Here is a 14,175-nt window from a genome sequence, read left to right as displayed (position 1 = left end):
TATGTAAACTGTTCTACTTAATAAGATAATCAGAATGTTGAAATGTATCCAACGAAAACTGGAAATTGACATTTTTAACTTATCTGAACAAAAACTTAAGATTTTCCAGTTTAAACCCATTTTCAGTCTCATTTCAGTAAATTTTACATAAAAAACCAACTTTTTAATATCATTGTAAAACATTTTTTCTATTTTTTATTTAAGATATTGATATTTATCTGCTGCTACCAAATTTAACTCACAAGAATTTATTTTATTTGTATATGAAATTAAAACTATTAATTTTCAACCACATTTCCTTTAGAACTGGCTTTACTTGGTCTATTCTGGTTGGATTAAACTTCATATTTTTGTACACTGCATTTTCTTTTTTGCTACCAATTTTTTATGTTTTATCAAGTTTTTCACTTTGTTATAAGGCAAAGAACTTAGAACAATAAAAAGGAAGAACAAAATAGGAGAACATGTGGTTGGATACAAAATAAAAAAGCCACTAAAACCAAGATGAGGCATGGAACCTAAAGTAATTAATATGTCTAGCACACATACATTCCAAGTAGGATTTTAGTGGAATATTTGAATATTCTTAATAATATAGTCTCTATATAGCTAGCACAGCTTTGAGATTATAGCAGGGTAGTCTACTACCTGGTGGGTCTCCTGTATGCAAGAAAGATAACAGGGCCAGTGCCATGATTCAATGGCCTATTCTTTCTCTCAGCCCAAGCTACTCTTTTATTCAGGCTGAGTCAACCTGGGGGTCTGTAATTATTTTAAAAAATATCTAGATGTTTTCACTGGCCCTGGGGATCAATCACTGGCCTTCTGGGTGAGACACTACTGCTTGAATTATCCTATTCATTTGAAGTTCATTAAGACCATATTATTTTGGGAAATCACTGATCATATACCTGTATATGAGTAAGTACTTTTAAAATATGTATTATGTTCACTTTGAATAAAACAACTATGTATTTATTTAACAATCCTAATAAATGCATATACTTGTTTAAAACATCTTATATTCTTATCACATTCTTAAATGTTCCATCCCATAACAAGCCTCTTGGTATATATTATATTTCATTGATATGAATTAGTCATTTCATTTTTGCATGTATGTCATATGAGTATCTCTCAACTTTTACACCTTGATTGATTGATGTACTAAAGTTTCACCCAGTAATCTTTTCTTATGAATGTGATGGAGGGATGGGTATTTCCATTATTTACCACATTACTGCTTCATATTTTTCATGTAAGAGGGAGCCACTTGGATAATAAATATTTTTATGGATTCATTTTTCTATAATTTCTTTCTGCTTTCTTATCTTACTTCCGAAAATTTTCATTCCGTTTCACACTTTCCGTATTTATTTTCATGAATGATCTTTCGCTATCAAGCAAGTACACTCCAAGATATGACAATAACTCCCAAAATTTTCCATCATGTAAGTAAATTACTAAAAACTAATCCATAACACAATCTTATCAGTTTGCCTCTCCAAATAATAAACGAATTCGAATTGGATACCTAGGACAACACAAACAGAAATTTGCATTTTACATCTAAATAGAACATTTTAGGTTATCCAACCTTATTTCATAAAATATTAAAAATATATTTCAAATTAATTTTATTTAAACTATTTATTTACACATATTCGATATAGGGAAAAGTTTTTAACATTCAATATTTCACAAGATGTTTTCACTATTGTATTTTGTCTGTCAACATAACGTCTACCAGCAAGGTAAGAAATAAGCTTCCAAAATAAGGGCTTAAAAAGTATATTGGTCATTTAAAAATACTACCAGTTTGAAGAGGAACGTCTAAAGTGCAAAATACTTACAATTTCATCTGGACTAAGTATTCCAAATTGCACTCTTTTAACTGTCCTTAACGGAGCTTTACTATCGTTGGTAGCCATCTTGAAGGCTGAACAACGAAATGTACTCTCCGAAATCCGTTCCTCCTCTGTCGCTAAAAAATACGTAATTTCATGAGATGCACTCGACAGAGCGCATGCCCGACAATTAATAGTTCTTTCTCTTTTTATATCACAGTAAAATAAAAGAAGACAAGTCTCGTAATTACCAAAATAGTTTAAATTTATAAAGATTAAAAAACAATTATTTTATTTGCATGATACATTCATTAAAATATATCTTTAAGTGAGATCCAATTTAAAATTTTAGTATAGAATGTTCCTGTAGTAAATAATTAAGGCTTTGTAAGTTTATGAATTAAAACAGAAGATTAAAGATATATTTATTTTGAAAATACGTCCTTGGAAGCCATATAATATAATAGTGTTTAAATTTGAATTATATTGCCCATAAAATCATTTCATATGTCGCACTACGTAACTAATTGGGGAAGAGAATGTGTCACACAAGAAGGAAGAAGAAAACTTGTTGCACTTGTCAAATTTGGTCGGTGATGTGTCATGTCATTGACTCCCTCTCTCAAAAGTTTACATTTGTTTTTGTTATATTTTTAAAATTTACATAATTTTCATTTTTTTTAATAAACATGATCTAGTTTACAATGTATTGCAGTATTTTTATGCTGCAATTATCACATAATAAGTCCGTCCATTTTATTTTAGTATTTAATCAATACTTGTAACAGTTTTAATAATGGATAATTATTATAAAAATATATCTGACCAAAGTAATCCCAGTGCCTGTTTTGTATGTGCAATTAAAGAAAATTTATTTATTTTATCAGAAAAATTGGAGGAAATTAATGTCTTTAAAAAACTATTTAAATTAGAGGTATCCAAGTATAGATATTATACACTAAAGGTTTGCGCTTAACTGAAGGTTTTTTTATTTTTTAGACCAGTCAAGAAATAAAAAGATATTTTTGCGCTGTATGTTTTAAACAGTTTAAAGAAATATGTCAATTTATATATGTTACACAAAGGAAGAGAAACTCAAAAGATCATAACATAAATGATGTTTGTAAAGTATGTTTCCTGTCTGAAAAATTAATTTCATTTCCTCCACATTTATTAGATGTTTTCAGAAGTATATTTTACGGAGAGGTAATATTTATATTCTCTTATGAATTTCTTATAAAACCATTTTCTTTTTGAACCTAATGTGTATGTTGGAAGCACAACATGAGCTAAAGACAGAACAAATAATAATAATTTGGGCAATAATTTAGTTATGTATGCAATCTTTAAGAAAAGGCAATAGTTTGCCAGTGAATGGAATATAGAGCAGTATATTTATATTTAAAGAATGTATTAATATTCAGAGAGAGGACTTAACAAAGAAGATTGTTGCTTCTTCATTATTTTTGGTTTGTGGTTCTACTATAGGTGTCCTTTTATATACACAGTAAATATTCTACTCACCATTGACAGGACAATTTATTATAGCTAAACAGTAAAATTTTGTCTGTTTGGTGATATCTGGGTTAACAAGGGGGTATATTATAAATTATTTAGAAATATACAAGGTGGCTTAAAAAAGTGGCATACCAAACTTATGTTTTTTTATAGAATACCCTATATTTTATGACTTTCTAGAGTGTTTAATAATATAAATGAACTTTATTGCATCTTTCCTATAGCTGATTTTCCTGAAATCTTTTGATATTTCCTAAATGGAAAGATGTAAAAAGATTCATAACTAAAAAACTAATAAATTCAGCCATATACTATTTAAATATACTACCATACCTATAATTCTCATATTTGTAGGTAAAATACAACCACTCTGAAGAATATATATGTAACCAGTGCCTTATCGAATTAGAAAATATATCAAATTTTATTAATATTGTTGAAAGTAACAAAGAGTCTATAAATTACAAAACCCCAGTTAAATATGAATTTAATTATACCCAAGCTACTGAAGATATTTTTGAAAATAAAGAAATTTCAAAAGATTTGGCAATTGTTAAGGCCTTTGAAATAAAAGAGGAACTTCTGCAGGATGATGAAGATGATATATTTGATGAAACAGAGTCATTGTTTAAAAATGAAGATGCTTCTATTAAATTTGAAAATAATAATAATTTTGATGTAAAGACTGAAGAAATTCAAATAGAGGACTATCATTTGCATCCTGTATTGAAGTGTGAAGTTGAAGATGAAGGTGTTCAATGTAACTATGATGAAATCATACCTCTTAAGTGTTCAGTCTGTGGCAGATCTTTTAAAACTACAAGAGACCTAGTGAATCACTTGAAGCAAAGATTGCGATGCAGATATCAAGTCCCATTCGTTGCTCAATATTGGAAATCATTTGTACAAAAAGTGGCCAAACCTTTTAAATGCCTGGTGTGCCTTAAATGTAAGTGAAGTTTTTGTTTGTTTACTACTTAAATTTTTGCTGCTTTCTGCAACTCTCATATTTATTATTGTATATGTCTTCAAGACACAATCATGCGATATTATCTAAGAAATTTGCATGTGGTACTTTACTTTTTATTTCCTTATAGTTTATTTATAAAACTGTTTCAAATTTTAAGAAAAAATGGCTAAATTGCTTCCAATGGGTCGTAGTGCAAGTTTTTTTTAATTCACATAATACCAGTCTTTTGAATAAAAAAATTTGGTGCTGTATGTGCCAGTATAAGTATTATTAAATGTATTTATTAGCTTAAAAATACTGTACAATTGACATGCTTAAGCATATTTTTTTGAAAATTTTTATTGATGAAATGATGTAAAATTAAGACCAATAAAGCTTTATGTATTTATGTATCTATTATGTGAATATTCGGAATGATAACTACTCCCTACAATATTTACTTTTGTCTATTGAATGAATATGCAATACATTTTTTGTTTTGATTTGTACAAATACTTTTTTAATTTTTTAGAACAATCTGTATAGGATTATAAATCGGTATAAGCTTCTAAATCTCTTTGGTTCTATTTCAAATTAAACATTTTAATAATTTTTAAACTATTTTTGTAAATGTATGACACAAATATAGTTGTGTGTGTGTGTGTTTGTGCATTATTGGCTTCGGAGTCTCTGTCCATTCGCCATCTTACCTTTATGGGATTATTTTGTATTTTTTATTCGGAAGCTCTAAAGGAGTGCTCCTTGCTTTCTTCTCATTTGCTATACAATCATAGTCCTGCTCTAATTTTACAAAGAAATATTTCCTATATATCTAATTTTACAATTATATTATTTTTTTTATATATATACATATATATACACATACATATATACACACATATTTTTTTTTAATTTGTTTTTTTTTTCTTATCTTTTTATCTTATATAATTTGGGATATTAGAGTAGGATACAATTTGACGCTCAGGGGTCGATCAGAGCATTTAGACGAGACAGGTGGACCTCGGATAGACTTAGGGCTTTGCACGAAGGGAAAAAAAACATAGGCTATAAACTTAATCTAATATATAAAATATGTTTATACAAAATTTGATAAATATTACAATCTTCTGAACTTAATAATTGGGTTAGGTTATATGGTTTGGTGATTTTGGGTATTTTGGTTATTTCTTCATTTAGTACTTTTACTTCATTACTTATTTTAGAACAGCCTAATATCATGTGCTCTGTTGTACCTTCTTCTCTGCATGGACAATTAGGAGAATCACTTAATTTTATTTTATATTTATACTGCGGAGTTAATACACGGTTGAACCTTAATCTGCACAATACAGAGAAAAACTGCTTACTTCCCGACAGTCTTGAGAACCAAGATTGGCTAGGAGGCTCGGTAACTATGTTTTTATAAAATTTTCCTTTTGGACTGCTTCTATACATTTCTCTCCATTCTGTTAGTAATATGGGCTTTACGTGGCAAGCAATTTCATTGTGAGGACATTTATACTTTAAATATTCTCCTGTTCTACTTCCTATTTTAGCTTCTTCGTCTACTTCTTCATTTTCTTTTATTGCACAATGCCCTTTAATCCAAACAAGTGATACATTAATTTTTTGAGATTGTAGTTCATGAAATTTAGTAATTATTTTGGTAAAAATATAATTACTATTGACCTGGTGGATATTTTTTATTTTGATAACAGCACTTTTACTATCTGAACAAATTGCAAATGATTCTTCTGTAACTTTCATATTACTTGTATATAGAAGAGCTTCTAATATGGCGATTAATTCTGCCGTATATATTGTTAGTTTTTCATTTAATTTATAAGATTTTTTTAATGTTATTATGTGAATCAAATATAGCGCAACCTACTTTATTGTTACTCTTTGATGCATCCGTGAATATATAGCGACATCTGGGAAGATACTTTTCTAAATCTTGCTTAAATATGTATTGTCTAATTCTTGGGTGAAATTTTGAATAATGTTGGAGAAAAACACAGTTAATTGGATGGATGTTGTAAATATTTATACTATATAACGGATCTATATCTGGAGAGTGTATTTCTTCTATTACGTTATGTATTACATAATATGACTCTGTAATAGTTAAACTTTTTTTCGACTTCCAATAACTGTGGGTAAGATCCGATGTCAACAGTATATTAATTTTTTGGACTAAGTCGCTTTTTTTGGAGCTTAATTTAGCTATAAAATTGGAAGCTAAAATCTTTCGGCGATATTTTAGTGGAGTTTCCGCTACTTCTGCAAATAAACAATCAATTGGTGTACTTTTTAAAGCCCCTAGGCATAGTCTTAGGCACTTATTTACTACGTGGTCTATTTTTTCTAGTTGACTTTTTGAAGCTTGGTCGTAAAAGAAACAACCATAGTCCAGTATTGACCTAATGTAGGATTTGTACAGAAGGATTGCTACATTTGGATCTGATCCCCATTTAGTTCCACATACTGACCGTAAGATGTTAATTCCTTTTTCTGTTTTCTTGATTAGATAATCTATGTGATTTTTCCATGTCATTTTTTTATCTAGATGCATTCCTAGGTATTTTACTGATGCACGTACGCTATACTTTGTTGTATCCAATGTTAATTCGGTTGGAATGTTTTTTCTTTTTCTCGTGAAAATGCAAACTTCTGTTTTTTTCCTGGAAATTTTTAGACCATTTTCATTACACCATTTATTGAGGTTCTTATAAGCTATATTTAATTTTTTGCACCCTTCTTCAATATATTGACATGGTGAATATATACAAATATCATCGGCAAATTGTAGTATAGAAATGGTCTCAGATTTAATTTTACATTCCAGATCTGCTGTGTATATTAAGTATAGTACAGGGCTTAGTATACTTCCTTGTGGTAACCCAATATTGGTCGTTTTAGGGCCCAATATTTCATCATTTATATTTATTGAAACTGTTCTATCGGAATATAGTAATCTGATACGTGAGGTCAAAGCTTGAGAAATTCCCATTTTTTCCATTTTTTCATAGAGAATGTCTAATATTACATTATCATATGCTGATTCTATATCTACAAAAATTGCTGGAAGTTATTTGTTGTTAGTAAAAGCGATATTTATATCACTTACTAGGTTACCTACATTTTCAATGGTTGAACATCCCCTTCTGAAGCCAAACTGTAATTTAGATAATTTTTTATTGTTTTCAAGCCAATGAACTAGTCTGACTTTGATCATTCTTTCTAAAGTTTTTAAGACACAAGAAGCTAGAGAAATTGCTCTATATGAATCTGGATCTTCCGCATCTCTATTTGGCTTTAGAATTGGGATTGCTGAATATTCCTTCCAGCTTGTTGGAAATTCTGCCCGATTCCATGTTGTATTTATCATTTCGCGAAAAATTTCTATACTTGATTCTGACAAATTAGCGAGCATTTTATAATAAATGTTATCAACTCCGGGCGTTGTATTATTGTTAGTTTTGAGGCTTTGTTTTATTTCCATACTTGAGAATTCCCTATCTATATCATCCGTGCTCAGTGAACTAATCGGCCGAATATTTGTTTCCACCCAACTTGGAGCAATTTTATTGAAAAACATTTCTACCCACTCCCCTACCTGGATCCTATTTTTTGGAGAATTAAATGTATTTTTTATTTTCTTTATATATTTCCATATATCTTTTATAGGTGTGTTTCTGTTAAGTTGTTTACAAAAATTTTGCCAAGAATCTTTTTTGCTTTGTAATATTATTTTTTTTGCGACTGCTACTGAATTTTTATATTTTAAATAGTTAGTTAAATTTGACTGCCTTTTGTAAAGCAAAAAAGCTTCTTGTTGACATTTAATGGCATTTGCACATCTCTGATTCCACCAAACTTTGCTAAATTCTGATTTGATCTCTGTTCTCTTCTGTGGGATTGCTAGTTTTGTAGCATGATTTAGTGACTCTATAAAACTTTTATAAGATCTTTCGTTATTACTTTCATCTAATTGTTCATATACTATCTGAGAGAAAAGGGGCCAGTCAGCTTTATTTAAATTAACTTTGTTTTTACACTTAAAGGATACATGAGTAGTATTAAAATGTGTTTCAATTAGAACAGGAAAATGATTGGAAGTACCTAATGGTATAATATCAGTTTTCCAATCACAATTTAAAGTTATATCTCTAGAACATATTGTTATATCTACAGCAGATTTATTATTACTTCCAAATCTAGGTATTAATGTTTCGCTTCCTGTATTTAAATAATTTAAGTTACACTCCTCTATAGCACCGAGAAGCCTTGAACCTGATATATCTGAATAACTATTTCCCCATGCAGTATGATGACAATTGAAATCACCTCCTACCAAAAATGGCTTTTCTAGGCTATCAAAAAAGGCAACCCAATCTGTTTCTCTAATGTTTAGTTTTGGTTTGGCGTATATAGAGTATAGGTGGATTTTGATATTTTTACGGTCATTACGGTCGTGTCTAAATATATTAAAATTGATCTAGCATTCCATTGCAGTATATTTAAGTTACTCATAGTCTGATAGAATTTGCGTTATACTGTCTTTTATATTTTCAATAAGTGTACTATTTTTAATTTCTATATTTGAAAAAGTTAAAACATCTTTGATAAGATTTAATATTGATTCGCGAGTTTTTATCTGTTTACTTAAAGTGCTATTATCATCACAACTATTATTATAATTTGGTATATTTTTAAATTTATTGAAAACAGGTTCTGTTAAAATTTTTGGATTTGAAATTATTTCTTTGTGTTTTTCGAATGTTTTATCGATCTCTGGGGTTATAGCTAACCTCTTTCTTTTTAAAGTAACAGTATATCGGTTTGAATTTGTGTCAGTTTTTGCTACACTTGAAAAACTTCTTTCGTGCTTAGAAGAAGCCTCAGCGTATGATAAGTTTTCATAGACCATAGTTTTTTTTATACTCTTTTGTCTACTAAATTCTAAACAATTTTTTTTGTCAGTGGCGCAATGCTTTTCTTTACAATAAATGCATATTGGTTCATTTTTTTGGCAATTTTCTACTTTATGATCTCCTCCACAATTTTGACAGCGTTCTTTTGATCTACACTGTGTACTAATATGGCCGTATCTTAGACATTTAAGACACTGCATTACTCTTGCCACGTATTTTTCGACTTCATACACCATTTTTTCTATTATTACCCTAGTGGGTAAAGGTTGACCTCTAAATGTAACTATAATTGTAGTTGTTGGAACAATTTCATTTTTACGTGAAATTCTTTTTACCTGACTTACTTCAAAATTATATCCTAATTTCGGTTTAATAATTTCTTTTAATTCCTGTTCCGATAATTCTAAATCTATTTGCCTTATGACTCCCTTTACGTGAGTAAAAAATATTGGAATGTATGTATCGTATTGTTTATCCTTTAATGACTGTGCTGTTAATAATTTATTTGCGCTTGCATAAGAAGTTAATTCAACCTTTATTTTATTAGCTCCTCCTATTACCGATATGTTAACTATATCATGTTTAATTTCTGGTATCGCATTAATTATTAGTCTAGCCGTAGCTATTTTATGTAAATTGCCTATTTTACCTGTTTTACTTTGAATATAAACAAAAAATGGCCCGTTATCTTTTGAAGAATATTGATTTATTGCGTTAATGACCGTGTTTACGTTTAAATTTTTTTCGGAAACAATTTCAGAAACATGATCAGTACTTATCTGTGTAATAGGGTTTATATTTTGAAATCCTCTAAATTCCTCCACTGGAGAAGGTGGAAGATCCGGATGGGACACATCCATATCACCTTCCAACTCATCTTTTTCGGGGGGTTTTCTACCCCCGCTAGTAACACTCATGATCTTTAAACCACTTAAATTTTACTTTTTTTTAAATCGATATGTGTAATTTTTATATGAATAAACTAGTTTTTTAATTACAAGGTGATAACACCGATTTCGTTAATTAGATTTTAAGTATCGCACGTCTATTCGCTTTGCCGAACCGAATCCAACTGCAAATATAGTTTTCTTTCAGATTTTTCTACTGTCAAACGAAAAATTGATCACATCAAACAACATTTCAAAGCTGGATGTGTAGTTTGCCCCATTTGTGGTAAATTATTTACCAAAGAAAGAGAATACTATAAGCATTTTCGCCACCATCTAACCAAACAACTGCCTCTAAAATGTAGTTCGTGCCCTAGAAAGTTTCCAACAAAACTTATCTACTTGAAACATCTAACGAAGCACAAGCAAAGGAAGAAGAAACAGTATCTATGTGGAAGATGTACACAGCCTTTATCTAGTGAGATGTATCTGAGGAAACATATGAAGAAGACTGTGAAATGTCCGTATTGCGTTGCAGTTTTTTGCGTCAAGACGCAACTGGCTGTACATCTTCGGTCTCACACGGAGGAGGAGCAACCTTATAAATGTGCGGAGTGTTCGCGCTCTTTCAACCACAAAGGCAATCTGGCAAAACATTCTAGAACCCATACAGGTATGTACAATTTGTTTCGCCTTTCTTTAAAAGTTCGTAAAAGTTTAAAAGTTAATAAAAACCATATGTGGAAATTTTCCACCTTTGATAACAATTCGCCACCATACTCAGCAGTTTTATCTCCTTGTGTCTATGTCTTGTTCCTAAACTTTGAAAAATAGAATAAATGACATCGCTCGGTAACGAACGAGCAGGTCAAAGCCTCGACATCTCTATATTTTTAGAAGCTAGAGCAGAATTATTGTTCAGAGGGGATAAAAGAATGGGACAAGTATGTTTTCAAATGTAATGACAGAAAAATGTAATTATATAGAAAATTAATGAAAAAAAATACATAAAAATGAGAATTTTATTTAGGATTTTTTGCTAAAAAACTACTTCACCACTGGATTCAAAGCGTCTTCAAATAACTGTTACTAAAATTTAATAAAAGTTCTATGTGGGAATTTTCTAATCGTTTTTAAACCAACTTCCCGATGGGCTAGAGCTAACCACTATATTCGCCAGATTTAGCTCTTTTTGACTATATCTTGTTCCTACACTTAAAAAATAAAACATATGATGCCTTTGGTAACTTATGAGTAGGTTAAAGCTACAACCTTACATTATTTTAAGGAAATCGTGAAAAATTACTTTTTAGGAAGGGATAAAAGGGTTGGATGAGTGTTTTATTAAGTGTAACGACTCAATAATGAAATTATGTAGAGAATAAATGAGAAAAATGTATAAAAATGAGTCACCACTGGAGTCAAAGCGCCTTGAAATGGCTATGACTCAAATTTGATAAAAGATCTGTGATCAAATTTGCCACCATACTCGCCAGATTTAGATGCTTTTGACTATTTCTTGGTTACATGCTTAAAAATATAAAACACAGGACAGTGATTGGTAACTAACGAGTAGGTCTAAGCAGCAACAATTTGTAGAAGGGATAAAAGAGGTGAACAAGTATTTGCTCAAGTATAACGAGCGAAAAGGAAGTTATGTAGAAGAACAAATGAGAATTTTATGAGAAAAATAGATAAAAATGAGTACAGCGATTTTTCTAGGATTTTTTGCAATAAATTTTGTTTTCGTATGATGAACCTATGAGCCCTACGCCACAACCCCAAATTATGGTGAATCGAGAAGTTTTCGGTATTGGCATTCGATCTTTATCCCCTTCTTTCTTCTTCTGAGATAATATTTATTGACTATTTATTAGGTATTCTTTACTTTGAGACTTTCTTGGTATTTGTAATACATACTTGTATCGATGAGTATGCCAAGATCTAGAGTCAGCCCTTTTTACTCTCCTCCTTTCTCAACCGGACTTGGTACCGGCTATGCAGGGGTTCCAACTCTTTTATCTGACCCTTCATGTACCGAACAAAAAGGAAATTATGTACAGAAATAATAAAAATTGTGCGTAGGCTAATAAAAAAAATAGAACCACTCCCCCATATCCATATCGTATTTGTTTTAGGATACAGACCATGTGTATGCAAAATATGTCTAAAATGCTTCTCCCGTGTCGATTATTTACGCAAGCATTACGTCAGTATCCATAACCAAGTCATGGAAAGACAACGCAAACATTATAAGAAAAAAAAGCAAGTGCAAATTAAAAAAGAAAAACCCATAATTAAAGTAGAGGCCTTCAGTTGCCACATTTGCAACAAAACTTACTCTTCGAAAACATCTTTATCGTCTCACACTAGAGTCCACAACAGCAGCAAATCGTTTCAGTGTAATGTGTGCGAAAAATCGTTTTCCTACAAAGGTAAGTCTTTTCAAAATCCAATTTAATTTTTAAGATGTAAAAACTACACTTTATTTGATATTGCGAGAGAGTGAGTTAGGTACACAATATATTTCCTTTTTACTTGACCTAAGATAGTTCAGGGAAATAAGCAAAAAAGTACCAGGTTTGTGACAGGTACCCATCCAGGCAAACGACAGTTGTTTTGAGTAGTACGGACCGTTATAACAGAAATCTATATGAGCCCCTTCCTGTATCAGTTGGCCCAAAGTTAGATTGATAAGAAAATTAAATTTTTAGAGAACAAAAATAAACACATTCTACAGTGTTGATAGATTTTTAAATTTTTAACATTTTTGCAACAATAGTTCTAAATTTCTATTTGTAACTTTTATTTCTTATTTATTTTATTGTAATCACTGTTTTATTTTAAATATGTGTACTTTTACTATATATTTTACTCTTTTGTACGAAAATTGTGACTAGTCCGATAAGATTTATTCATTTTTTTTTGTAAGAATTGTGTAAACTTTGTGGATGAATAAATTCTATCTATCTATCTATCTATCTATCTATGAGAACTTATAAAAACATGTAGAGTATAATTTGTTTATGGGCCAACTGAAATGGGAAGGGGCTCATATACATTCTCATAATACTGCATCGTCTGTTGTTATGGTCAAGAAAAGTAATCGCAAAAAAGCGTAAATAGCTGCAAAGGTCTTGATATAAAATTAATTCCAGGTTTACTGAACGGTCACATGAAAATCCATCTCGGCTACAAACCATTCGCTTGTACGATGTGTCCGAAAACCTTCATCAAACGCAACGATTTGACCAGGCACACCTATACGCACACGAAGGAGAGAAACTTCAGATGTGAGATATGCTATCAAACGTTTGCCAGGAAAGACGTTCTCAGGTTACATCTGAGGAACCACACGGGCCAAAAACCCTACCAATGCGACTATTGCCCGAAGGCGTTCGCCCAGAAATCCAATATGACCCACCACCTCAAAAGGTGTAAGCCTGTGGACAAATAGATAAGTATTTTTCTTCATTTACGTAAACAATTCTCGTATAATAGGATTCTCTAGGTCTACAAGTGAACTTAAAAGTGTATGTATACGAGGGTAAGATAAAAGTTCTCGGCTGACATGCAAATGTCACTTGTTTTTAACGAAATTGCTTTTTTTATGTTAGTACATTCGTAAAGTTTAAAACCAGATTTGATGTTGATTAAATACATATTTTTATTGTAAACAGCTATTACAGCTGGTACTGTATTTGTTTTTAATTAAATTATCAACTTATACACCGTTACGACTTAAAATCTTTCGTTTCTAATTGTTCGTCACTAAAAAACGTCATCCAAAGGTGCTAAAAGTGTTTGAAGAGGTTCTAACCTTCGTTATTAATAATAAAATAATAGACACAGCACTTTAAGCATGATTTTACATCGAATGTTGATCTTATTTCAGGAAGAATCCATTAACTTTGTTATGTTGTTTGAGGGAAACCGATTCTTCTGCACTGAAGAAGCAATAACAATTGCATCGGTTTGAAAGCTTAGGTTTCTTGACGTTTCTTTTACTTAATTAGTTGCCAAAAGAGCAATAAACT

The 14,175-nt window shown here is 30.5% G+C and overlaps 2 protein-coding genes across 2 annotated transcripts in view; one reads left to right on the top strand and one right to left on the bottom strand.

Annotated features, from left to right (window-relative positions):
• The window catches only part of Polr2A (RNA polymerase II subunit RpII215), a 31,062-nt gene extending 29,059 nt beyond the window's left edge, over positions 1–2,003 (bottom strand). The window contains 1 exon segment of the mRNA XM_072534051.1: positions 1,854–2,003. Within this exon segment, the coding sequence (XP_072390152.1) occupies positions 1,854–1,931 (78 nt within the window). The 5' untranslated portion in view covers positions 1,932–2,003.
• A 424-nt stretch (positions 2,004–2,427) lies between these two features.
• LOC140443023 (uncharacterized) lies at positions 2,428–13,638 on the top strand. The gene is made up of 6 exons (XM_072534050.1): positions 2,428–2,781; positions 2,847–3,053; positions 3,720–4,314; positions 10,347–10,811; positions 12,277–12,573; positions 13,297–13,638. Exons 1-6 carry the CDS (start codon positions 2,644–2,646, stop codon positions 13,593–13,595), a joined length of 2,001 nt encoding a protein of 666 aa, XP_072390151.1. The 5' UTR covers positions 2,428–2,643; the 3' UTR covers positions 13,596–13,638.
• The last annotated feature ends 537 nt before the right edge of the window (positions 13,639–14,175 follow it).

Source organism: Diabrotica undecimpunctata, chromosome 6 (assembly GCF_040954645.1).
Source record: "Diabrotica undecimpunctata isolate CICGRU chromosome 6, icDiaUnde3, whole genome shotgun sequence".
NCBI classification, from domain to species: Eukaryota; Metazoa; Arthropoda; class Insecta; order Coleoptera; family Chrysomelidae; genus Diabrotica; species Diabrotica undecimpunctata.
Note: the sequence above shows the minus strand (reverse complement) of the source record. Positions and strands in the feature narration are given on the sequence as shown.